Source organism: Vipera berus, assembly GCF_964194415.1.
Source record: "Vipera berus genome assembly, chromosome: 4".
NCBI classification, from domain to species: Eukaryota; Metazoa; Chordata; class Lepidosauria; order Squamata; family Viperidae; genus Vipera; species Vipera berus.
The window spans coordinates 92925074-92950395 of NC_138206.1; the positions used below are offsets into that span (position 1 = coordinate 92925074).

General features: G+C 41.1%; 1 protein-coding gene across 3 annotated transcripts in view; it reads right to left on the bottom strand.

Annotated features, from left to right (window-relative positions):
* Positions 1-13359, bottom strand: part of ATP11A (ATPase phospholipid transporting 11A) — a 129683-nt gene extending 116324 nt beyond the window's left edge. For 2 of the 3 annotated variants that reach the window (XM_081326598.1, XM_081326602.1), the window contains exon 1: positions 12508-13018. In XM_081326598.1, the coding sequence (XP_081182724.1) occupies positions 12508-12546 (39 nt within the window). In that variant the 5' untranslated portion in view covers positions 12547-13018. Of the gene's footprint in view, positions 1-12507; positions 13019-13203 lie in introns of those variants that run through there. The other variant, XM_081326603.1, reaches the window with a different exon arrangement.
* Positions 13360-25322: the final 11963 nt, after the last annotated feature.

Sequence of the window (25322 nt, forward strand, 5' to 3'; positions counted from 1 at the left end):
AAGACTCAAATGTGCCAAGATGGTGGTTGTTGTTTTTTTCAGACAACTTCAGCACCTGCACAAATACTAGTCATTCTTAAACTTAGCCACCCAAATGATATTTATGACTGATAGAACTTGTCATAGATATCTGGGTACAGGAAGGTGTTTTTTTTTAAGGAAAAGACACACAACAGCCTTTTTTTAAGACTGCTGGCAACACTTCATCACTCAAATAAGGATTTACTATCCTGTGGATTCAACCAGCTGAAATAACTGAAGACAGGCAAGAGAGGACAAGTTATAAACCAAAAAGATAGAAGCATAATGTTTACATCATCAAGCCACTAAAGCTGAAAGCAACCTCTCATAACTAGATAATGCATTGGACGAAAAGCAGTGTCCAATTTTGTATAAAGAGGGTTGTTTTGAAAGTACAATAGTTACAGACAAATTTTAATTATGAGAATTATTAGAAGTTACATTTAGCACCCTTAAAGGAGGCCATTTGATTTTGCACATTTTCTAACTTCCAACTTGAATGGAAAGAATTGTTAAATACTTCAACTAAGTAGCTTTTTATACTTCAGAGCACACAGAGAAAACAGCTGATCACACAGACCCATGATTGTTGGCTGGTAAGATATTTTGTTGTTCCTTCTATCTCATTTTTATAAAGCTACTCAAGTAATGCTGAAAGAAACTTTCAAGTATCTTTTAAAGTATTTTCTAAAAAGATCTCAAACTTGCTCAGGGAAAAGAACAAAACAGGAAAGATTTCTAGTAAAGTTTCACCTCAGGTCCTGGAAAACCAAATAGAATCTAGTGCAGGTTCCTCATGCTGATCACTTGATACTCCAATGATTCACTTTTAAACAAATTAATGTTGAGCAACTTAACTGAAGAAATACGAACATTTTTGGATGTAGCTCAGTAGATCAAATGAAACAATTACATAAATGATGAGCAAATCTCCAATTTTAAAAAATACTTTGAAACTATACTGAGAGCCAAAGGGGGTGTGTATCGTCCAGTCTCCAACCTTCGCTTTTTGGCGAAGGTTGTTGAGAGCGTGGTGGCACATCAGCTTCCTCTGTTCCTGGAGGAAACTGATTATCTGGACCCGTACCAATCGGGTTTCAGGCCCGGGCACAGCACGGAGATGGCACTGGTCGCGCTGGTGAATGATCTCTGGCGGGCTCAGGACAGGGGTTGCTCCTCTGTCCTAGTCCTATTAGATCTCTCAGCGGCTTTCGATACCATCGACCATGGTATCCTACTGCGACATCTCAGGGGGCTGGGAGTGGGAGGCACCGTTTTACGGTGGTTCTCCTCCTATCTCCTGGGCCGCTCGCAGTCAGTGTTGACGGGAGGGCAGAGATCCACCCCAAGCCTCTCGCTTGTGGAGTCCCTCAGGGGTCGGTTCTCTTGCCCCTCCTGTTCAACATCTATATGAAGCCGCTGGGTGAGGTCATTCGTGGTTTCGGGCTGGGGTATCATCAGTACGCTGATGATACCCAACTTTTTTTCTCCACCCCGAACCAACCCAGCGATGCCCTCGCCGTGATGTCCCGTTGCCTGGAGGCGGTCCAGGTCTGGATGGGGAGAAACAGGCTTCGTCTCAATCCTGCCAAGACTGAGTGGCTTTGCGTACCGGCATCTCAGGCTAACCAAACTATTCCACCTTTAATGATGGGGGGGTGAGGTGTTACCCCCCCGTTGATAGGGCTGGCAACTTAGGCGTCCTCCTGGATTCACGGCTCAATTTTGAAGATCATATATGAACCGTGACCAGGGGAGCTTTTGCCCAGGTTCGCCTGGTGCGCCAGTTGCGACCCTACCTGGACCGAGATGCCCTATGCACAGTCACTCATGCGCTCGTGACCTCCCGTTTAGGTATTGCAATGCTCTCTACATGGGGCTGTCCTTGAGGACCATTCGGAGACTACAACTGGTGCAGAATGCGGCCGCGCGAGTTGTGATGGGGGTTTCCTGATACTCCCATGTAACACCTCTACTCCGTGAGCTGCATTGGCTTCCGGTTGCCCTCCGGGTGAGATTCAAAGTGCTGGTGATGACCTATAAAGCCCTAAATGGCTTGGGTCCGGGATATTTGAGGGAACACCTGCTGCCAGCATCAAGTTCCCTTCGTCCAGTGCGCTCACAGAGGGAGGGTCTTCTCAGGGTGCCGCCGGTAAAAGATTGCCGGCGGATAACACCCAGGGAGAGGGCCTTTTCTGTGGGTGCGCCTGCCCTCTGGAACCAGCTGCCCGTGGAGCTCAGGACTGCCCCTGACCTACGCTCATTCCGCCGGGACCTGAAGACTTGGCTCTTTGAGCTCTCTGACCCAGGCTGAGAATTTTAACTGGGGTTTTATTTTCAGGGATAATTTAATCTTTTAATTCTCTTTTAACTTTGTATTTTATATTGATGTGATTTTAAAATGCCCTGTAAACCGCCCTGAGTCCTTCGGGAAAGGGCGGTATATAAATCTAATAAAATCTAAATCTAAAATCTAAAGAGTTGGACTAGGAGTGGGAAAAATATAATAAATAAAACCAGGTTCTAATCCTCCTTTGGGTGCCAAAGCCAACTAGATCACCTTGGGCAACCAATCGCTCTCAGCCCTGATCAGCATTAAACTGTGCAACAAGCTGGGTGAAAAACAACTTTCTGTTGCATTACCCATTGATAGCTTTGCTAGATGAACTGCAGCCACTGCAGGATGTGACAAGCAGATCCTGCACCTCAATAGAACAAATTTTAAGAGCAACAATATTTAGCAGTCAAACTCAGGGACCATCATTCTTTTAAAAATCAGCACATATGTATAGTTTTAGTTTTGAAGACAACGGAACTAAAACCTACCAAAAGCTGAATTCAGAGTTGAATTACTTTATAAATTTATATTAACAGAGTTACTTCAATAAACATAATAATTCCATTGGCATAATAGGCAAAGGACTGCACTTTCAAGAAATTGATTCTCACCATCTCCCATGGTATTAAAAACCTGAGGATCTTTTGTAATTATTCTTCATACAGAAATATTTCATGGTATACTAGAGGAATTTATTTAAAAACTCTCTAAAATTCCTCAGCATTACAGAGTTGCTTCTATCATTAGAGATTAAACTTCTCTCTGAGTGCAAAGATACAAAGTAGGAGCAGCAACTCAAAGTCTTGGCTCACCAACTTATGAGCCCCCACAGCTTCAAATCCTCCTATGTCTATTGTCCTAAGTGGCAAAATGGAATTGCTACTGATCTTGAATTGGTGTCAAAGGTGGTACATCTGGAGCAAAACCTGTGCTACAGGAGAGGTATTTCCTAAAAGCACAGAAATTGGTAATGCTGACTCTTTGCTCAGCCAACCCATTTCCTTCCTGAGGGTGATAGTTTGGAAAGGAGAAGTCCAATTCCTGAATGTGGGTGCCTATCTGGTGATGGTCATTACTCAAGGAAATAGCAGATGACTCACAACACTAACCATTCCAAAGCAAAGGCTGGAACAAAACATCTTTCAATGCCAAGCACCCACTAATTTAAATATAAATGAGACTGGCAATCCTGCAGATTAATCTAAATACTGTATGAAAATGTGCAATGCATCCAATTTATTCATTTACATAAATTTATATGCCACTTATCAGATCCTAACCCTGATTCATTCATTCCTTCATTCCTTCATTCATATATTGAGCTATACTTATATCGATATAAGAGTTTGAAAAATTAAAGCTTTATAACTCTATCTCCCATCACTTTTAGAATTCTTCCGTGCCAATGGAAAGACTTGATCAGTATAGTAATAATAATAGATAGTAAATGTTCTCATCTCCATAGCTTTGCTTAGATGTTTGCCAAAAGCATTAGATTTGGCATGACTCATGGCAAAGGTCCCTTTTAGGCTTGACCTGTTCTTCTTTGCAGTAACTCTTTCAGCAGAGAGAAAGTACTACAAATCCATCCTCTACCTTTGTTACTTTCCTTAAAACAATTCATGGATTAACTTCAGGGAAAGACAGACACCAGTGAGACAGTCTTGGCAGCATGGATTCTCATAGGGTTCATGTGCAGGTTAAAGCTCTTGGGTCATGAACAAACATTTGTATTTTTCAGTCTATTCAGTTTATTTAAGAGTGAATAAAAGCATCACTAGTAATGTAAATCTCCCCAGTGAAGAGAGCTCCTGATAATCCAGGAGGAGAAGGGGTTTGATCTACACAGGAGACCCAATGGTAGTATAACCAGGGATCTCATGCTAGCACAGTTTTCCTTGAAAGGTCCATGTATCCTAGCTTTCTCTTGGAGCAGCATTTTTATATACTAATTGCAGGTAGAAAGTTAATGCAGACCAGGTTGTGTCCATGTGCATGTGCACAACTCTGCTTCACACACAAAATACTGGTAATACTGTAGTTTTTAATCTAAAAAGTAGTAACTACAATTATTGGATTGGTTTTCTAAGTTGGGGAAGGGATAGATACAGACTCTTTGTGCTCATGTTCTGCATTTATGCTGAGAATTCAAAATACATTTTTTATTGAAAAGTTTTACATTTTATCTTTAACAATCCCCCCCTCCCTCCACCCACCCCTACCTAACCCTCCCTATCCCTCCCCCCCATTCCCCCCTCCCCCCCCACTTCCCAGAGCTAAGTACAAGGTGTAAAAACAAAGAACAATCATAAACATCCATATGCTAACAACAATAAACTATTAAGTCTATCGCACTCTAGCTCATATGAAATGACTACAAGCAATACTAATATTACATAAAAAAGGGGGGAAAAAAGAAAAGAAAACTTATTCAAATGCTAGGTGAAACTTTTTAGTCCCATATTTGTTCTGGATATAATTAATCCACTTTTTCCACTCCATAATATAACGTTCTTGCGAATGATCTTTCAAATAAGCCGAAATCTTTGCCATTTCCGCCAGGTCAGAAACTTTTAGAGTCCATTCTTCTATAGTCAGCAGTTCCTCCTTTTTCCAATATTGACCTATTAAGAGTCTTGCTGCTGTGATTAAATTCAACATCAACTTAATGTCCACAACAGTAGCATCTGTAATTATGCCCAATAAAAACAATTGCGGACAAAACTTTATCCTTTGCTTGAAGATCTTCTGCATATTCCACCAAATTTTTATCCAAAAAGCCTTAACCTTTTTGCAGGTCCACCATATATGAAAATACGTTGCATCTTCGCCACCACATCTCCAACATTTAGGTTGATAGTTCGGATACATACTTGCAAGCTTTTTAGGATCTAAATGCCATCTATAAAACATTTTATAAAAGTTCTCTCTTAGGTTTTGGGCTTGCGTAAATTTTACGTTCCTCACCCAGATCTTTTCCCACATGTCCATTGTAATAACTTCTTGAATATTCTGAGCCCATTTTATCATACAGTCTTTAACAAGTTCTGTTTCTGAGTCAATATCTATCAATGCAAGATAAATCCGTTTGATATGTGCTGGACCCTGGTTTCTAATTTGCTTTACCAAATTTTCATCAGTCATTGAGAAACCAATTTTCTGGTCTTCTTTCCACCTGGCACGTAATTGACCATATTGAAACCAAGTTTGAACGATCTTCTCATCTCGCAAAAGATTGTACGGCTTCAAACACCAGACGTTCCTCTCCAAGCTTAAGATCTCCTTGTACGTAGTCACATCATGTTTGAAGCCAACATTTATGTTTTCTATTGCATGTTTCGGGATTGCCCACAACGGCATCTTGTAGTCTAACTTATGTCTATACTTCTTCCAAACTCTCAACAATGCCTGTCTTAAAATATGCACTTTAAACACATTATCTACCTTCTTATCATACAACAAATATGCATGCCAGCCAAATAACAAGTCGTGGCTCTCAAGATTTAATAATCTCCCTTGTGTCAAATTAATCCAATCACTTATTCCTGACAACGCAGCAGCTTCATAATATAATTTAAGGTTGGGCATTTTAAGACCACCTCTTTCACGCGTATCCTGCATAATCTTAAGTTTAACTCGTGGCCTTTTCCCTGCCCACACAAATTTATTGATACCCCGTTGCCATTCTTCCAGATTAGAGTCTTTTTTAAGAATCGGTATCATTTGGAATAAAAATAAAAATTTAGGCAGGACATTCATTTTCACTGCTGCAATTCTTCCCAGTAAAGACAATTGCAATTTTTCCCAGCTCTCCAATTCTTTTTGAATTTTTCCCCATAACTTTTCATAATTATTTTTATATAACTTTGCATTTGAGGGTGACAAATACACCCCCAAATATTTAACCCTTTTAACAATCTCAAATCCAGTTAATCCTTCTAAAAGGGCCTTTTGCGATACTACAAAATACATTTTTAAAAAAATCCAAAGCCTATGCTGAATTCGGTATGTATGTTGAGTTTTGGTAGGAGCCAAGGGGATTCCCACAGTGCTCTGTTTTCTGCCCTGTTGAATTTCCAGAATGCATTTCAAAGTACCCAAGCTGAAGACTCCATTCTCCATTGTGTACTGAGCTTTCTCCCACTCTTGTTCTGTACTACTCTTCTGCATATTTTTTGCTCACTTGGCTCCATCCATGGGCATGTGCATACAAGCACAATTGATTCTTGTTCCAATGAGAACTTTTCAGAATACATTATTTTTATTATTAGTGGGGTTTTATTCTACTGGAGCAGCATTGTGTTGTTACAATCATTTTGTTCTTCTATTTATTCATACAAAGCAGCAGTGCTTAAACATTACAGTATTTTAAAGTTTTCTTTAAAAAAAGAAAACAAACCCAGTAATAATGGAACATCGTAAATTAGTGACTGTGTCTGCTTGTGGCTGGCTGCTGCAGACTGTATCATCTGACTTCTCCTAAGTGCTAGCAGCTATTAAAGAATGTTGATGAGGGATTAGTGCTTTCTCTGCCCTGTAAGGTGTTGGCTAAGTGTCCCCAGGAGTTTAATTAAAAGCATCTGGAAAGACCTCTGTTTTTTGTTATTATTGTTGAGGACCCAGAGAATTTTCCTGATGACATATTAAATATTGTTCCCATGCTAATGTTTTCATAGGAAGAGTTTAAAAAGAAAGTTGAAATCCTTCACCATTTTTTCTGCAAGTAGTTGGCCAGTAGCAGTCAGATTGGACCTCTGTGCCGCCTACTTTTGTGACTATGCAAAATGCAAAGCAAGGCTGATCCCAACTTCTCTTGATTTCCCTTTGTATTGTCTGCCGGTAGCACTCACAATATTTTAAAGTTCTGTTCTGACACGAGTATGGGGATACGAAAAGGTACAGAGATGATCATCGTTTTATTCACTGACATCTTTTTTTTCCTAAACCAGTCCATAGATCAATACTAGTGATTCATCCCTTAGCCTTTCTTGAAGTTCATTCTTTTTGCTTCCAGAGCAATTACACCATAGTAATTCTATTAAGATTGAAGGTAATTAAATAATGAAAATATTTTATTTTTATAAATAGAGTAGCCTTTTCCTACTGCAGACTCACTAACTTTCCCTGCACAGTTGCTCTCATTTCCTTTATTCTATATGAGTGGAGTTGATTTTTTTCCCAATCCAACTGCAATCAATAAAAAGAAAACAGTGAATCTTCAGTTTTAAAAAGCCATTCAATATTTTAGTACCTGTGTTTCCCCAAAAATAAGTCTGCGTCTTTTTTTTGCCTCCAAGAGGCACCAGGTCTTATTTTTGGGGTGTGTCTTTTCCACTCACCTCTGGCACCAACAGCCCCACCTAATTGGCCCACTTCTGCAGCCGAAGAAGCTTCATTCTGCAGCTCAGAATGGAGCTCAGGCCTGTATTTTGCAGTCAGGCTGAATCCATAGTTTGGTTCTCAGCTGCAGTGACCTTCTAGAAAGGCTTGACTGTGAAATGCAGGCCTATGGATGCTGGAGAAGAAGTGGGCCAGCAAGGAGAGGCCTGACTACAAGGTAAGTGCTTGCAGAGCGCATGGGGCAGCTCCACCCTCTCACCCCTGCCCCAGCTTGATTTTTAGGTGTGTAAAGGTAAAGGTTCCCCCGCACATGCGTGCTAGTCGTTTCCGACTCTAGGGGCCGGTGCTCATCTCCGTTTCAAAGCCGAAGAGCCAGCGCTCATCCGAGGACGTCTCCGTGGTCATGTGGCTGGCATGACTAGACGCCAAAGGCGCACGGAGTGCTGTTACCTTCCGACCACAGTGGTCCCTATTTTTCTACTTGCATTTTTACGTGCTTTCGAACTGCTAGGTTGGCAGAAGCTGGGACCTAAAGCTACAGCTTATTTTGGGGGTAGGACCTATATTAGGTCCAACCCCAAAAATCAAGCTAGGGCTTATTTCCAGGGTAGGTCTTACTTTTGGGGAAACACAGTATTTAAAGGTGCATTATACTACTAACAACTTTCCTTGAAACTCTTGCCACACCATCCATCCAATACTCCTTGATGGACATTAGGATTTCTATTCCCCCGTAACATCTCATTTCATTTTAACCACAACAAATTCCAACTATATGCATCTATATTTACTTTATTAGTTGGGAAATATATTATTTATTCCTTGGAGGAAGGAAAGAAACCTGTTTTGTTTGTTTATTCTTTAAGGCACACCTATACAAGTTAATAACCACAAATTTACAGACTGTGTAATCCCAGTTTAATCTATAGGCTGGGCACAGATTATATACAGAAAATTACATAGTCTACAATTTCCAAAAGGTAAGATAACTGGCAACATTCTGCTTCTTTGAATCTAGAAAGTATTTGAAGCATTTGACCTTGCATTTCTGGTTTATTCCAATGCAAAAAAATTGGAACTAGCACATGAAAATATAGACTAATTTAAATGAATGATATCCTACTAAGTAGGAGAATTCTCAAACTAATGTATAAGACCCCTTCCCTCTACACAAAACAAAATATGAAAAATGGACTATTAAGATCTTATTACCCTTAATGCATTTGGAATATGCAAAGACCGATTTTCAACCTGAGGACTAAAGCTGCTGCATTTAAAGTGTAGATTAGATTTTTAAATTCCTCATTTGCTTTTCATACTAGGTTTGTTTTTCCATAAAATTGTGGAGGAATTGAATTAGAAAGAGCATTCTGCAGATGCTTAGATTTGTCTATCTGATTTTTTCCCCTGGAAACAAATCAAGTTTTGCTTCTAAGCAATCAATAAGCATATGTACATCAAGATGAATTTCTTAATTCTTGTTTAGATGTTGCAACTAAATACTGGTGAAAGATTCAATAATAAAGTCACCACTGTTTTTGTGAACTTTCAGTAAGTAATAATTCTTCATGCATCGCTTATAAGAAAAACATGGAATTAATCAAGAAAACATAGTTTGCTGATATTAATCACGGAAAACATACTTTGCTTATTTAGGAAGAATTGAGTTTTACTTCTTATACATCTTCCCAGAGGCCTCCAAAGAGATATAATTGGCCTCATATCTGATCCATATTATTCTATCTTTCTGCACTAACCTGGGTCACATTGTGCTAAATGCCTCAAGGCTTTCATTGGTTCAGTTGAACATAAAATCAGCAGTTATTAGCCTTGTCAAAGACTTTCTCTCTGTAAAATCCAAATCTGTTTACGGGGCAATCTCTTTCTTCTACTTGCTCCTCAGACAACAGAGGTGTAATTAGTTTCTATTTCACCAGCTACACACCTTACATTTTGGCGTTTTAATTTCCAGAAGATTCCTGATAAAGTAAAACTTCCATTTAAGTAAGTTCCAAGTAAGTAAATTTTCCATAATAAAATTTTATTTCTCATATGTATTATTTTACTATAGATGCCCTACAGGTAGGGTTCCCAATACGCGGGCTTGAAGCGTCATCCGGAAGCTGTGCCCACCCCATTGCCGGCAATGGCGAAAAGGCTCTGATACGTTGTGCGATGTCACGTGACATCACGAGTTTGACATGTCTGGTCTAAGTGATTCTAGGTTAAAGCAGAGAACATTATAACACACCATGCCAATTTGAAGTTTAGCTGATATCAGCTAATTCATGGAGCTGCAATATTTAAAGACTACCTACAATTTATAGCAAGGTTTGTCCTGTGATAGAAGATGCACAACTCTCTGTTCTTTTGTTTAACTTGGTTTCATTTATTTCATTTATTTATTTAACAAATTTATATGGCTGCCCATCCCATGGAACAGAAAGCCAGGCACAAAGTTTCCATATGGTGTAAGGATTTTTGTGCCTCATAATTTCTGACTAATTCCATGACTAGTAGTACTGAAATAATCTGAACAAATGACACCTGAAATTTTATGCAAAATATCTGTATTTGTCATTTTTTCCCATTTTCTACACAAAACACAGCCAGCTAACAATTTTTTAAATTTATTTTACACACAGAACACTCACAGCCAGCTAACATTTCAAGGAAAAATCAATATTTATGCTAAACAAAATGTGATTCATTATCCTTTGCTTAGATTTATTTTATTACTATTGCTCAGCGTTAGTAATGAAATATACTAAAGCAATTAGGCCCTACTCTTTTATATGAAGTTTTTACTTTTGAGATAACAAAGTGCAGATTGTATTGAGGCAGGCCAAAAAGAGAGATACAAGGAATACATAAAAATGCTGCATGACATAAAAGTAAGGCATAAAGAAAATGTGTGTATTAGTTAGAAGAACAAGGAAATGGAGAATGCCGAACCACAAGTTCAACTGTAGGTCACACCTCGTAGGTCAGCACAAAGTTCAGTTGTAGCTAACCACAAATGGAAGGCCGGAAACTTAGAAGCTTAGCAAGACACCTGTGACCTTTGCCAGAGAAAAGGTTGAAGACATTTAGCTACAATTTAGCATCGCTAAGGGGGGACTAGGGGTGAGCTAGAAGGGGCCTAGAACTCATGTAACCAATCAGATCTCATAAGTTACATTTCCTTGTTTTGCTACTTTTTGAAGATTATATATGTACTTGCTTTTCCATGAGAACTTGTTCAGACATCGATATTGCTTTTTGCTCTGAACCTTTTGCGCAAAATAAAACAAACTTCTTTTGATTCCGGGGTCTGAGTCTCTTGATTCTGCAACAGTATCAGAATGATCAAAAAACCCCAGACAAGCTAGCAATGGCTACCTGCTAGGGACAATCATGTAGAACATGCCTCCAGGGCTATGATCTCAGTTGCAAATCATGAGATGGATTATCAGACTCATGACTGATCAGGGACTAGAAAGCTTCAGAAAGGAGAGCTTGTAATAATATTTAAACCACGCCTGCAGAGATTTTACATGCTAAAAAAGCCTCATAAAATGTAATGCCAGTTTGTTTACAGTGATTTTTTCCCCTAAATTTATGCCAAGTGGGGAAGGAGTACAAATTGGCTTTCCAATTTCAGTGCTTGTGTTATTGGTGTTCAATAGAACTGTCTTGCCAATAAATGTTCCTCACAAAACAGGCTTCCTCTTCCTATTGAAATGTACAGTATTTAATTGTAACCAACTTCCATTCCATTCTAAATGGAATTGGGGAGAAATAAGCTCCAGTAAAGTCAGTTGGGACATGCTTCTATACAACACAGTTAGAATTAATATGATGGTTTAATTAAAAGATCATCTTTAATGCAATCTGTTGCTAATCCTCAACAACAATTGATGAAAGTTTTTTTAAAAAAATAAGAAAAATGTTGAAAAAAAGTGCTGGGGGAAAAAGTCCTCTTGATTAATTTTAATAATTACTACTACATAAATTTCTTCAGGCTGAAATTACAGGATGCAAATTATATGTTGAAATGAAATCTTCATTTAAAAAAAAGCATGCAAGTGCCAGGATGTTAACAATGGCAGAATGAAAAGTAAATGAAAAAGTTGGAATGAAAGACAAATAATAATTCTTGGAGAAGCCATCTACTTGAACCTCTGTCTTGGCAATAAGTACCCTGGATCTAATGAATTTGTTTCCAAATAAATTAAACGCTGCATAACTATGATCTGAATGCTTTCTACGTGAGGCAAAATCAACCACAGAAATCTCACTCGAAGCACCCTCCATTAACACTTCCAACTAAATACGGGAAAGATGAGGACCGAGCTCGAACCACCTTATTCATTCATCTGCATGTCAACTGTATTCAGGAGCAACCTCCAAGAACGGGGGGAAATAAGCAGGGCACCCGAGGATCCATATTTGCAGCCTCAAAACTTGTAATCCTCCCTCTTTCGTCTGTCACGAATACCGAAGGCGGGGGCGGGGAGGCTTATCTCCCATCCCCGGATCAACATTTCACAAAGAGAGAAGGGCCGGCTTTGCTCCGCTCCTTCGGGATCTGAAGCCACCGCAATTCCCTGGAAAGAAGAAAAACCGCGAAAAGCCGGTTCCAGCCTGTCGCGTAAAGGGGCAGCTGCCGACCAACATGTGGCGGATGGAAAGCGGGGGGGGGAGGGGGGAGAGGCTTCTACGTTAAGCGAGGCAGCTTGCAGGTCGGTGTCCGGGTTCGCCGAAGCGCCCTGGATAAGAGGCAAAGTCGAGGCGGCGAACAAGGCAGCGGGGCCCCGCGTACTTACGTATCTATTAATAAGAGTCCTGAGGCGGCTGCAATCCATGGCGAAGCGATTGGCAGCTGCTCCGGCGGCGCCCTCCCTTCGCTGCTCTCGCCCAAGGAGGGGGGGGGATCCTTTCTTGCTCGGCTCACGCTTCTGCTTCCCACACCCACGCTGGGATTTCTACCTCCGAGCAGCCCCCATCACAGCCCTGCCCTGCCATGACCCGTCGGGTATTCTTGGCGGGAGCTTCTCGTCCCTCGCTCCCGCTCTTGTCACGCGTGCACCAGGCTAGCTCGCCTTCCCATGTGCGCTCCCGGTCCGCGCTGCCTGAATCGTAGCAGCGCCGGCAGCAGCTTAGCTTCGAAGGAGGAGGGAGATGGAGGAACAGAAAAGGCAACTTTCCCCAGAGAGCCGGCCAGATCGCAGGAGACCGGCCGAGGTTGTTTCGCTCTTTCTTTTTCCCAGAAACTTCCCGCCGCGCTGGGCCGATTCCTGCGCAACCCCCCGAGAGCCCTGCTCGCTTCTCCGTCAGGTTTTTCTCCCTCTTCTTTGATCTTTTCCCTGCTAAGCTCACGTCATACGGCGCGGGCGAGCATGCGCGGTCCAATCTCTTCGCCAGGAGCGACACACACTTCCATCCCCGCCCTGTTGTTTCCCACAAGTGCTCTCCTCGCCGATTGCCAGGAGTGCCTGGAACAGAATTGGAAAAGAGGTTACCTTACGCTCGCCACTGGCCGGTTTAGAGCCCTAAAGAATAAGGGGTGGCCGAGCGCCTTGTATTGGCAGTACTGGGTGGGAAGACGCGGAGAGCTCACCAAGCCTCTGGGCGCATCGACGTCCACCGGAGCAAACTTCAGAAGTGCTCAACACCGCCATCCCCCAGACGGCATCGTCTGACAGCTTCCGACGCGCTCTTTTGCCGGCGGGGGCTATTGAAATCTTCGCCGGTCTGAAATAATCGGGGAGGGGGGGAGCCGAAGGCGGAAGAAGCCGGGAAACAACGCGCCTTTGTTCAGCCAGGCGCACAACTCTCGTTGTCTTCAGATTCTACGCGCAGACTGTTGTTTATTTCCTCCCCCGTTTCCCTTCCGGACACCTGGTGAAAGAGCGATTAATTTCGCGTTCCCGGCCGGCCTGATACTCTCTCTAAACCCTAAAACAGGGGTCTTCAAACTTGGCCCTTTTATGACTTGTGGACTTCAATTCCTAGAATTCCTCAGCCAGCGTATGCTGGCTGAGGAATTCTGGGAGTTGAAGTCCACAAGTCATAAAAGGGCCAAGTTTGAAGACCCCTGCCCTAAAAGCATCAGGCTGGAGAAAGGTGGAGTGAAAGAAACGGCGAGCGTTGAGATCCTGAAAGCCCAGCGCGAGACTAACAAAACGCGAACTCCCGTCTGTCAAAAGCTCGTGAAAGTGATTGAGAGTTAAGGAGAGGAGCGGACACCCTAGAACCCCTGACTTTCCCGCTTAGGTCTCCCGAGAGGGGCGCAGCCTGGGCTGGAGCGGCAAGGAGCATCCTGGATACGCTGAGTTATTGCCAGAAAGATCCATGAAAACAACGAAGAGTTTTGCTGCACTTTGAGAAAGGCATCCCTTAACGACTGTGATTTGGGAATAATCTCCAGATTGGTTTTAAGTAAACCAATACAGGATCCCTAAATACAAGGTGATAGTAATGCCCTTTACTAGAATCAGCTAGTGATGCATTACTTAAAAGTTAAAATAAAGTCATACAAATAGCTGTCCCCACCTTAAGCTATTAATAAACAGAAAGAAAGACTGCGTTTTAGGAAGGGCAGTGCATTATATTTCACCCCAAGCCCTGAAATAAATAAATAATGACCTTGTTCTGAAGATGAAGACTAATGTTATTCATTGGCTGCATCTGTACTGCTCATAAACTCACAGTTAATGTAACTATTCCCCCTCAATTATGTTGTCTCATCATAAGGGTTCTGAAAGGAATGAGTGAAGAATGCCAGAAGTGTACTCCATACCCAGCAAGTTCATGCAAGGTAAGAAGGTCATTCCAGGTGCTTGGCTAAATCAAGCAGGCACCTATATTAGGCAGCAATGATATAGGAAGATACTGGAGATGGACAATCACATCATTTCAAACCGCCTGAGAGAAGGCAGTTGTAAATGACTTCTATATTTTACCAAGGAAGCCACATGGTTAGACAAGATAAAGTGATGACAAGTCAGTGCCAGATGATGGGGCTTTCAGATCAGAGAGTATTCAACATATTACTGAGGAAGACCCCAAGTCATTTGGAGTTCTAATAATGTTTATGATGCAGCTCAGTTAAAGCCTAGTTCTAATGCATAGGTACTTTGTAGACAAGCAGAAAAGAAAATCCAAAACTGCAAAGACCAAATAACAAGGGAGCATGAAACATAAAAATCATCACAAGGAAAAGCTCAACACAATAAAACTGTGGTTCCTGACTGGTGTGCTGTGGAACCCAGAGAATTTCTACTCTGAAAGATGAAATGAAGCATGTACATGCTGACATCTTAGGCATAGAAACTGGAATTGACTGGAATTGGACACATTCAGTCAGGAAAATATACTATTTTTTACATGTGTATGTGTGCCTTTGAGTCAGCATTGATTTCTAGTGAATGCCTGGACGGTTGGGAACGGTTGCTGGAATTAGGTATGTGTAGTTTAATGAAGAGAAGGGTGAGGGGTGACACGATAGCAGTGTTCCAATATCTCAGGGGCTACCACAAAGAAGAGGGAGTCAAGCTATTCTCCAAAGCACCTGAAAGCAGGACAAGAAGCAACGGATGGAAACTAGTTAAGGAGAGAAGCAACCTAGAACTAAGGAGAAACTTCCTGACAGTTAGAACAATTAACCAGTGGAACAACCTGCCTCCAGAGGTGGTGAATGCTCCAACACTGGAGGTTTTTAAGAAGAGACTGGACAGCCATTTGCCTGAAATGGTATAGGGTTTCCTGCCTGAGCAGGGGGTTGGACTAGATGACCTCCAAGCAGTGGCGTAGCATGGGTTGTCAGCACCCGGGGCAAGGCAAGTAATTTGCGCCCCCTAACCCGTGGATTTTAGCACTCGAGTCTCTTCCACTAGATTAGTTAAAGAAACCCTTACCCCCTAAGCACATGTATTGTTTGTTATGAAAATACTGATGTAATTAAAGTAAAATGCATCTAATGCGCCCCCCCCAGATGTTGCGCCCGGTGCGGCCGGGCCCCCCTGCACCCCCCACGCTACGCCACTGCCTCCAAGGTCCCTTCCAACTTTATATTATTATTATTATTATTATTATTATTATTATTATTATTATTATTATTATTATTATTATTATTATTATTATTATTATTATTTCCATGTAGTTTTCTTGGCAAGATTTCAGAAGTTCAGTGGATTTTCTTACCATTGCTTTTTTCCTAGGGCTGAGAGAGGGACTGGCCCAAGATCACTAAGCTGGCTCTGTGCCTAAGCTGGGACTAGAACTCAATGTCTAGGTTTCTCATTTGGTGCCTTAATTTGATTAGATTAAATTGGTTCTCATGTTTATTACTAAGGTTATGTTAAAGAAGAAATAGTGTTGCTTCAGTCTGGAAGGACACAGTAGAGAAAGTATTGGGGTTCAATGTAATCAGTTAACTGATAACAACAGATTATAGCAATTAGACTTTGTAGACAATTGTCTAGTATGATGGTTATCGAAGTTTATGTCCCAGCCATTAATAGAAAAATATGGCATTGTTATGGTCAAATTCAGTCTGAAATTGACAGAATGTGCAAGCAAGATGTGCTGCTTGTGGTGAGAGCCTGGAATGTCAAACTTGAAAGCAGTAAGGAAGAACCACAGTCCTAGAAAACAAAAATGAAGCAGGTGAACAACTTATCAGTTTCTTCCAATGATTTATTCAGTGATGAGACAGTTTTCAAACAACCAAAATGACACCTATGTTTATGGATATCACCAGACCCAGCACAGAAATTTGGTAAGTTCTCTTCCCCCCCCCCACCGCCACCCTTTTGGGCTAGGTGGATGGACTTCAATTACAGTAGCAATAGGGGTGCTGCTGGAAGGCCTGAAAAGGTGGAAAAAGTTGCCAGGAGTCAACGCTCACTTGATGGTTCATCATCAAAAAAACCCAATATAATTATGACTTTCTCAACCTGACTTTATGGATTTACGTGGCACAAATTCAGACCTAAAGCTAAAATGTCATTGATTAGATTGTGGCACACTGTTGCACAAACACGATTATTGTTTCCTTGAAGTAGGAAAACATACTAGAGATAACATTTTGGAAAAAAAGAGAAAAAAGGGAGGGAACTAAAAAGAAAGGAATTTGGGTGTGGCAGGTCTGAAAGAATCTTAGAGAGCAAGCCTTCAAATGCCTTCTCTTGCAAGGGAGACAAAGTCATAAAAAGTTTATGTGCTTGGTCATTTGTTAATTGATATTTTGTGTTTGTGCATTGTTATGTGGTAGGTTCCTCCCCGTCTTGTAGAAAGGTTAGTATTGATGGGATATAGAGAATTTGTTGAATAAAACAAAAGAAAAAACTTTCTTTCCTAATCCAATGGTAACAAAGTTTGTTATCTTCCCCATGCTTCACTCCATTATATTCCCTTCCTTGCTAGGACAAGAATAAACACGAATGGGAAGTAAATGGACGAAAGAAAGGAGCAAGAAGTGCTGTGCCTTAGGATATTTGTTGATACAGTTTGTCCATCAGCATTTGTAGCAACTCTGTTGGTTGGAATGACTAAGAATCTCTACATTGTATCTAAGGATCTGGCAAGCAGCCTGCTACTGACCTACTTTCACTTCCCTAATCATTGATAGTTTTTTCTTGGTGCTACTCCAGAAGTTGAAGACAATTGAGGACAAAGGTTGAGGACAATGGTGAGGACAATTAACCAGTGGAATAGCTTGCCCCCCCAGAAATTGTGGGCGCTCCATCGCTGGAGATTTTAAAAAAGAAGCTAGACCAGACATGTCAAACTCGCAACATCACGTGATGTCGTGCAATGTATCGGAATTTTTCCCCCGATTGCCTCCAATAGGGTGGACGTGGTTTTGTTGTGATGCATCCGGCCCATGGGCCAGCAGTTTGACACCCCTGGGATAGACAGTTACTTGTCTGAAATGGTATAGGTTCCCCTGCTTGAGCAGGAGGCTGGATTAGAAGACCTCCAAAGTCCCTTCCAGCTCTATTCTATTCAAGTTAAAACAGCATAATATTTCATATAGTTAATAGACAGAGAGTAAGAATTTCCCAGACTAGCCCTGGATGCTATTGTCGTAGCAGGCTGGGGAGTATTTTCCTGTAAGAAACAGCCCTTTTAACTCTATTTTCTAAGAATTATAGTTTATATAGTTTAATTATAGATTATAATTTCATTTCAGGCCACCATGATGGTTAAGGGGCTATCCCAGATCGTTCTGAACCTAACACGGGACACTGTTCACACACCAGACCTAATGTCTTTGTCAGAGCATTGGCTCTGTTATCTGAAATTGGGGGAAAATATCAATGACCTTGTCATCATCACATCATACCCTGATTATTGTGAGATTCTCCAGAGTGTGGCCCTTAGGGAAGCTAGACCCACTAGATTGGTCCACTCCAGTGACCGATGAACCAGGTGTTGTGGCCCCAACCCCCGCGCCTGTCCTAACTGAGGAAGAGGACTCTGAGGATGATGGGGAGGGACTGGCAAGGCCTCCCTCTCTGGGGCCCTCCTCTCTGGCAAGGCCTCCATCTCCATTTGAAGGCCGAGAGCAGCCTGGGAGTAGCCAGGCTGGGAGCCAGGCTGGGATGGAACTCAAGCAGCTGCAGCAAATACAGTCTAGTGAAGATGACTCATGGCTAGACCCTCAAGAAAGACTCACGGCCAAGTGTTTGCAGCAACGTAGGTTGAGTAGGAGGGCTAGGGAGTAGCTGAGTCATTGAGCCACACCCCATAAGGTACAAAAGGGGGTGTGGCTGCTCTCAGAACTTTGTGACGAACAATAGTTTAAACAACTTCTGGTCACATCTTTGGAACTCTGCTTCTTGTTTGAAACCCTGGTCTGAATTCTTGGCAACGCTTCTGTACATATGCTTCTGGACTGTTTGTTTGGACGTTCTCTCATTCCAGCTGACGTTTGAGGTAATGAGCCTATTTTGCTGCTAAGGCCTTATCAGAAGGCAATTAACTAAAGCCTGTAGAATTAACTCTTACTAGTCGTGCCTGCTTGTCTATTTGTTTGTACTCCGGGAGGGGGGAACAGAACACCAGGATAGATTTCAGGGATTGCTGGGAGTTGTTCCTGTTGGTCTGCTGTGCTGTACAGGACAGCTGAAACCTTGGTTGCCACATGGAATAAGAAGGCAGATGAGGCTTTAGATTGGATTTTACCCTTGCAATCTCTCCCCTCTCATGGGTCCCTGCATTCCCCATGGTTCATGGAAGAGTTGAGGGAGATGAAAAGAAAGAAGAAACATTGAGGTGGATGGTGGAGTTGTTGCAGGTCCAGAGGAATGTCTGGGCAGAAATTTTGTCAGATTATCTAGGATTAGTTTGAACTTTTTGGACCTGAGGAAGTGGACAGTGTTCTGCGGAGTGTAGACTCAGCCATCTGCTGTTTAGCTATATGCCCATCCTGCCTTGTTAAAGTGGCATGGGGGATGTCATGTGCATGGGTTCTTGCAGTGCTAAAGTATTTTTTGAGTGGGAGGGTTTATTTGCCTCTTTAAAAGGCCTTAGTTCACTCCCTCCTCAAGAAGCCATTACTGGACCCAACTAAACTGGACAATGTTAATCCCGGATCTCACCTGTCCTTTCTGGGAAGTTGGTTGAGAAGGTGGTTGTGCAGCAGCTTCAGAGAACCTTGGATGAAGCAGATTATTTGGATCCCTTTCAATGGAGCTTCAGGGCAGCATTGGTCATGCTTTTGGATGATCTCTGGCAAGGGCAGGATAAGGTTGTGCATTCATCCTTGCCTTACTTGACTTCTCAGCAGCTTTTGATACCATCAGCTGCAAACTTGAGAGCACTAATGTATTATGTATTAATTAAAATTATAATAAATGTTTGAAAGAGTAAATCTTTCCCATGAGTTCCAACCACAAGCTACAAACAATGGAATTAATATCTTTGTGTGGGTAATTATAACAAGGCTAGCCATTGAAATGTAGGGGTTGATTCATATGTTGCTTCAAGCCATGCTTATTTTAATTGCTTTTGATTTACCATATTGTCCGGACCTGGCCTTTATGAAATGCAAGTCATTCTTTTAAAAAAATTTGTTTAAGCAACTGGTATTTAATTTCTTGAAAGAACTACAAGGATTAAATCCTCTTAGCTAATATTCTTTGATTCTTCCTTGTGTAGACATTTAAATTTTATGTCTTGAACTGTGTGTAATGACTAATACCATGGCTTTCCATCTATTCTGGTATTTAAAACAGATCTTAGATTTAAAATTCAAATTAAACTTTGCTTAAAGAGTCCAAAAATATATTAGCACTGTTCTTTTTATGTTTAATGGTAATACTACATGCAAACCTGTCATTTGATAGAATTTCTCAAGGTTCTTTTTTTCAGCTGTTTCCTGAGCTGAAAACCCTGCAATGGGATTAGAAGTGATTGAAAAAGCTGTTGGCTGCTAGCAAATGGAATGCTCTGAGCAACTCACAGCAGAAAGTCCCATGGAACACAAGCCCAATTCACAGCAGAAAAGAACATTCAATAATATCAAACTAACCATAAGATTGTCTGTCAATCCTATAATTTCTATTAAGTCCCTACTAAAAATCTGTTATTTTGGTGTACTGTGTTTAATTTCACGAGAAGCTAAAAGCATTTTAGCATCTGGCAAGGTCAATCCTGATTGATTGATTGATTGATTGATTGATTGATTGATTGATTGATTGATTGATTTTCCTGGGCTTACAGGCCACTCCATTTCCAAAGACTCTAAGTAGGTACACTTAAAATATATATATTAGAACACAGAAAATCAATTATGTGACCAGATTCTCCAATAAGCCATTTTTTTATCTAGTAGTAGATAGTTGAATATTTAGTAGTAGATTGTTGCAGAGGCTGGGATCCATTATGGAAAAGACTCAAGTCTTTGCAGACCGTTTTTCCTTGCTGAGAGTCCCAACCCTCTGCAAAGTCTTGATGGCTTATTGGAGAATCTGCTGGGGTCTATGACAACTCACCATAGCAAACTTGCCATTTTCACCTTACCACAGCCAACTCACCACGGCCAGCTCACTGTGGGACAATTCTCCATGGCCAACTCACTGCAAGACATCTCACCGCAGGACACAACTTACACTAAAATCAAATAAATAGTGGAATATAATCATTAAAGAAAGGGTGCCAAAGGAGGGACAAAATAAAATGTGTGACAAAAATTGAAATAATGCTTTAATTATTTTAAATAATTAAACTTAATTGTTGAATTGTTCCACAGTGAGTTGGCCCGGGATGAGTTGGCTATGGCGAGTTGTCCCACAGCAAGTTGGCCATGGTGAGTTGGCCACAGCAAATTGGCTGTGGTGAGTTGACCATGGCAAGCAGGCTGTGGTGATTTGGCTGCGGTGAGTTGTTCCATTCAGCTCAGCAAGACCTCTTTACTAGATCTCACCGATTGGTGCACATCACATCAAACACAAAAGGTGTAAAAGGGCTGGAGATGCATTGCAATAGCATGATGTTTTTGTCATTGTTATGAAAATGGTGGATCCTTTGAAACCTGCTACACGGGAGACTTCTGACTGCTTTTCAGAAGAACTGATAACGCTACTAACTATGTACTACTAAAACTCTTATGTCTGTTTATTTGTAACCTTCAATTGGGCAAAATAGTGCATCGTAGGGCAACAGTTTTTAAATCAACATGCCTCAAATGAGCTAATTTATGGAATGCATCCAAAATCTGGAATCCATGACTCCTGGGTTGGAAATTAAAATTTGGCAAGTTAGGGCTGTTTCAGTGCTGCTGAACTGTTGTGCCATCCCAGTCAACCATAGTCATGAGATCACAATTTCCACTCCCTGCCAGCTTCCTACAAGGAAAATCAATGGGGAAGCTGGCAGTAAGATTGAAGTCACTCCTGCTCCAGCTGCTTTTTTCCCTGCCTCTGGTCATCTTGTTCCTTTGTTTCTTTGCCAAGAAATATCTCTCAAATGATGATGGGTCGCAAGTTGTCTAGTGCTACTTAAAATAGAGAATCATTACTTATCATCACTTTAACCGTTCTGCTTTCAAGGCTTGGAAATATCCAAGAGCAGGTTTTTGAACCTGTGAAATGGTCACTCAACTGCCTCAAATGAATTCTGAAATGTCATTTTTTTTATTGTGGGGTTTACATCTTATATTCCCAAACCAGATCTCGTATGTTCTTCAAGATCACATAAACAATGTAAAATAAGGGAAAGCACTTCATAGGGGTTGCTGCAACATTTAAGTCACTTAGAGTAATACATTCAAAATCTCATAAGCGAATCTAAAAACTTAGCACAATTAACATTTAAGCCTTAATTAGTTTTAATACCTATATTCATAAGAACCTCAGTGTCTGACACTTATTAGAGAAGTGACACGTCTTTTTCACCTCTCTATTATGCAGAAATAAATGCCTTTTCTAAGATGGCATGCATACATTTCTGGGGTGGGAGGAAGAACGTTTTCATTTATCAATATTATTTTGATGTTTAAAATTAATGCAATTTTAATAACTAAGTCCCTGTCAGTCCCAGTAAGGCTTCTTTAAAGTGGGTAACAATTCTAAATTGTGTTTATATGAGACAGAAAATATATCAAATGAGAGAACTAAGCAGGTCACAATGGCTGTCAAAATTATGCTCAAGGGAATACAATTGATCTCTTCTTGCCCTGCTGTGACACATTCAGGTTAGTTTCATTGTTCACATGTCTCACAAAAAACCCAAGGAATCTTGAAAGACACCATGAGCTGGGCCAAAGGCAAGAAAAGGACATATAAAAGAGGATCTTGTCACCTTGTCCCTTCAGGCAGTAGAAGATCAAAGAAGCAAATGACAGGATGAAACACTCAGTTCCTGTGAAGCAAGTTTTGGTCACTGCTTAAGAACTAGACAAGGAAACCAAGAACTCATTAATTTGGTAATATTCGGTTTCTTTTCTGCTTTCCTGTTCTCCCCACCAATAAGATGTTATTATTTACTATGTATACCACTAAATATATTATTATATATTATAATCAGTGCTTTTTTTGTAAAAGAAAAAGGTGCCGGAACTCACACATGTCATACAACCCTCCTTGCCTACCCTACAAGGTTCCATCCAAAAAAGGTGCCGGAACTCCGTTCTGAGCATTCTATGACAAAAAAGCCCTGATTATAATAATTCCCAAATATAACTGCTTGGTGCAGGATATAAATTTGATGATGATGATGACAACAATGACGATGATGATATATTGCCATTATCACCAGGATTAAACTCTGAGAATGAATCCAGCGACAACTTAAACCTTCCAATTCAGCTTTAAGTAGAAATTTATTTTTATACTGTATAGGCACAGATTTTTAATTAACAAATAAATAAATGGTTATGCTATCATATTATTAGAGAAGGATCTTAAGGCTAAGTTTCTTCTTGGAAATACCAAAAAGCAAGCATTACAGATTTCCTTCTGATCTCATAGTATGATCCTTGCATGCTAATTGATAAAGAAAGCCCTCTAAGTCCAATGGGTATATTCCTGTCTTCAGTAGCTTTTGCTTATGATCACCATCAATGAGACCACATGACTATGCTTCTGCACGGTGGAGTATTGCTCTCTTCACAGGCAAGCAGGATTGAATCACAGGTTCTATAGGTTCTTCTAGTTTTGGAAGCGATAGGCACACCATTGTGACGAATAAGTCTTTATTCCAAAGCAGTATAAGCAAACAACATAATCACATAACATCAGACAGCAATAAAAGGATATAAAAGAATACTGAAGATATTACATCATTCAAGACAGCAATCAAATATTAACACAAGACAGCAATTAAAATTTTCAAAAACACAGATAAGCAATAAGTCAAATAAGGAAATATATCCTTATATCCAGTGATATGCTGAAGCTGGGTCATGCTAGTTCATGAGAAATTATTGTTAAATTTTCAGAAAATTTGAGAGCCAGTTGAATACAGAGAGAGTTATGATGCCTAGAGCACGGGTGTCAAACTCGCCGCGTCACGTGACATGTTGCAACGTATTATGACTTTTTTTGCATTGCTGAAGTTGGGGTGGGTGCAGCCTCTGCATGATGCAACTGGCCCGTGGGCCAGCAGTTTGACACCCCTGGCCTAGAGCATTAATCAGAAGTTTCATGGTTAGCAGGACAGTGGAGTGGTGGCAATGGAGCTAGCAGAACGGCTTCTTAATCATTTCCCAGTGGCTTCATGTAGATGTTAAATAGGAGTGGAGAGTGAGGAGACCCCTGAGATACCCCACAAAGCTGACTGAAACTGGCCTTGAAGAAAGGAAGAGAACCATGGTAATGAGTGCTTTCCACTCCCAATCCCCTCAGCCAACTGAGCAGGACATCATGGTTAATGATACTGTAAGAGATCAAGAAAGGTCAGGACAAATGCACTACTCCCAGTCTGAATCTGCTAGAGAATGGGTGTCAAACTTGCCATGTCACATGATGTGTCACAACATATCACAACGCTTTTTGCATTGCCGGCAATGGGGTGGGCACAGCTTCAGTATGATGAAACCAGCCTGCAGGTCGGCAGTTTGACACCCCTGTGCTAGAGTGATCAACAACCATGATCAATGCCATCTCTGTATCATCTTCTTAACAAGCTTTTCATTAAATGGAATATTAGAGATTGGACAAAAATTGACCAGATTTCTTGCATTCAGCAATTATCTCTTAAGGAGGGGGAAGAAAGCAGGATATCCTAAAGATACATGTACTTCAAGCAAATACTGAACAAGGGCAGCCTGGGTGCATCAGCTACATCTCTTCCTGGATCACACTGAGCTATTTTCAGCATTCCATGCCTAATAACATCACAATGGATTACTGCAATTCACTCTACATGAATCCACTCTTTATAAATGGTAAAGAAACTGCAGTTCCTGCAGAATGCAACTGCCATAGTAAGGGATGGAGCTGGTGTGGTTCCCAGGTGAGTGAAAGCAATTAGACCATCAGGAATGAGGCAATCAAGAAAACAGCCAACTATCTGTTGACTCAGAAAGGTGGAGCAACAGCCCAGGATGTAAACCCAGAAGCACTGATCTATATAAAAGGATTGATTACTGTTACTACGGTATGCTGATTTTCTGTGTATGGCTTCATTCTTTGCTGGACAGTGGGGAAAGGGAGAGAGAGAGAGAAAGGGAGAGAGAAAGAGAAAGGGGGAGAGAGAGAGAGAGAGAGAGAGAGAGAGAGAGAGAGAGAGAGAGAGAGAGAGAGAGAGAGAGAGAGAGAGAGAGAGAGAGAGAGAGAGAGAGAGAGAGAGAGAGAGAGAGAGAGAGAGAGAGAGAGAGAGAGAGAGAGAGAGAGAGAGAGAGATATCTTATCTGGGTTTTTGAGCCTTCTGCCAAGTAAGTCAGTTCCATAATAAGGAGTTAAGTGTCTGTAGAAACAAAATTTACAGCCATATCTACCTACAAGGTACAAGGTCCGGTTCAAAGTACAAATGCTTGACAGAAAAATTTAAAGTGCTTAGAACTAAATCAACTCAATGCATTTGTCCAAATTTAGCTAGAAAAACTTTTTTGGACTTGGAGCTAGATCTGAAAACTGCTTGCTCATCTAGATATATGATGGGTAATTAGCTGGTTTTTTGTATTAATTTT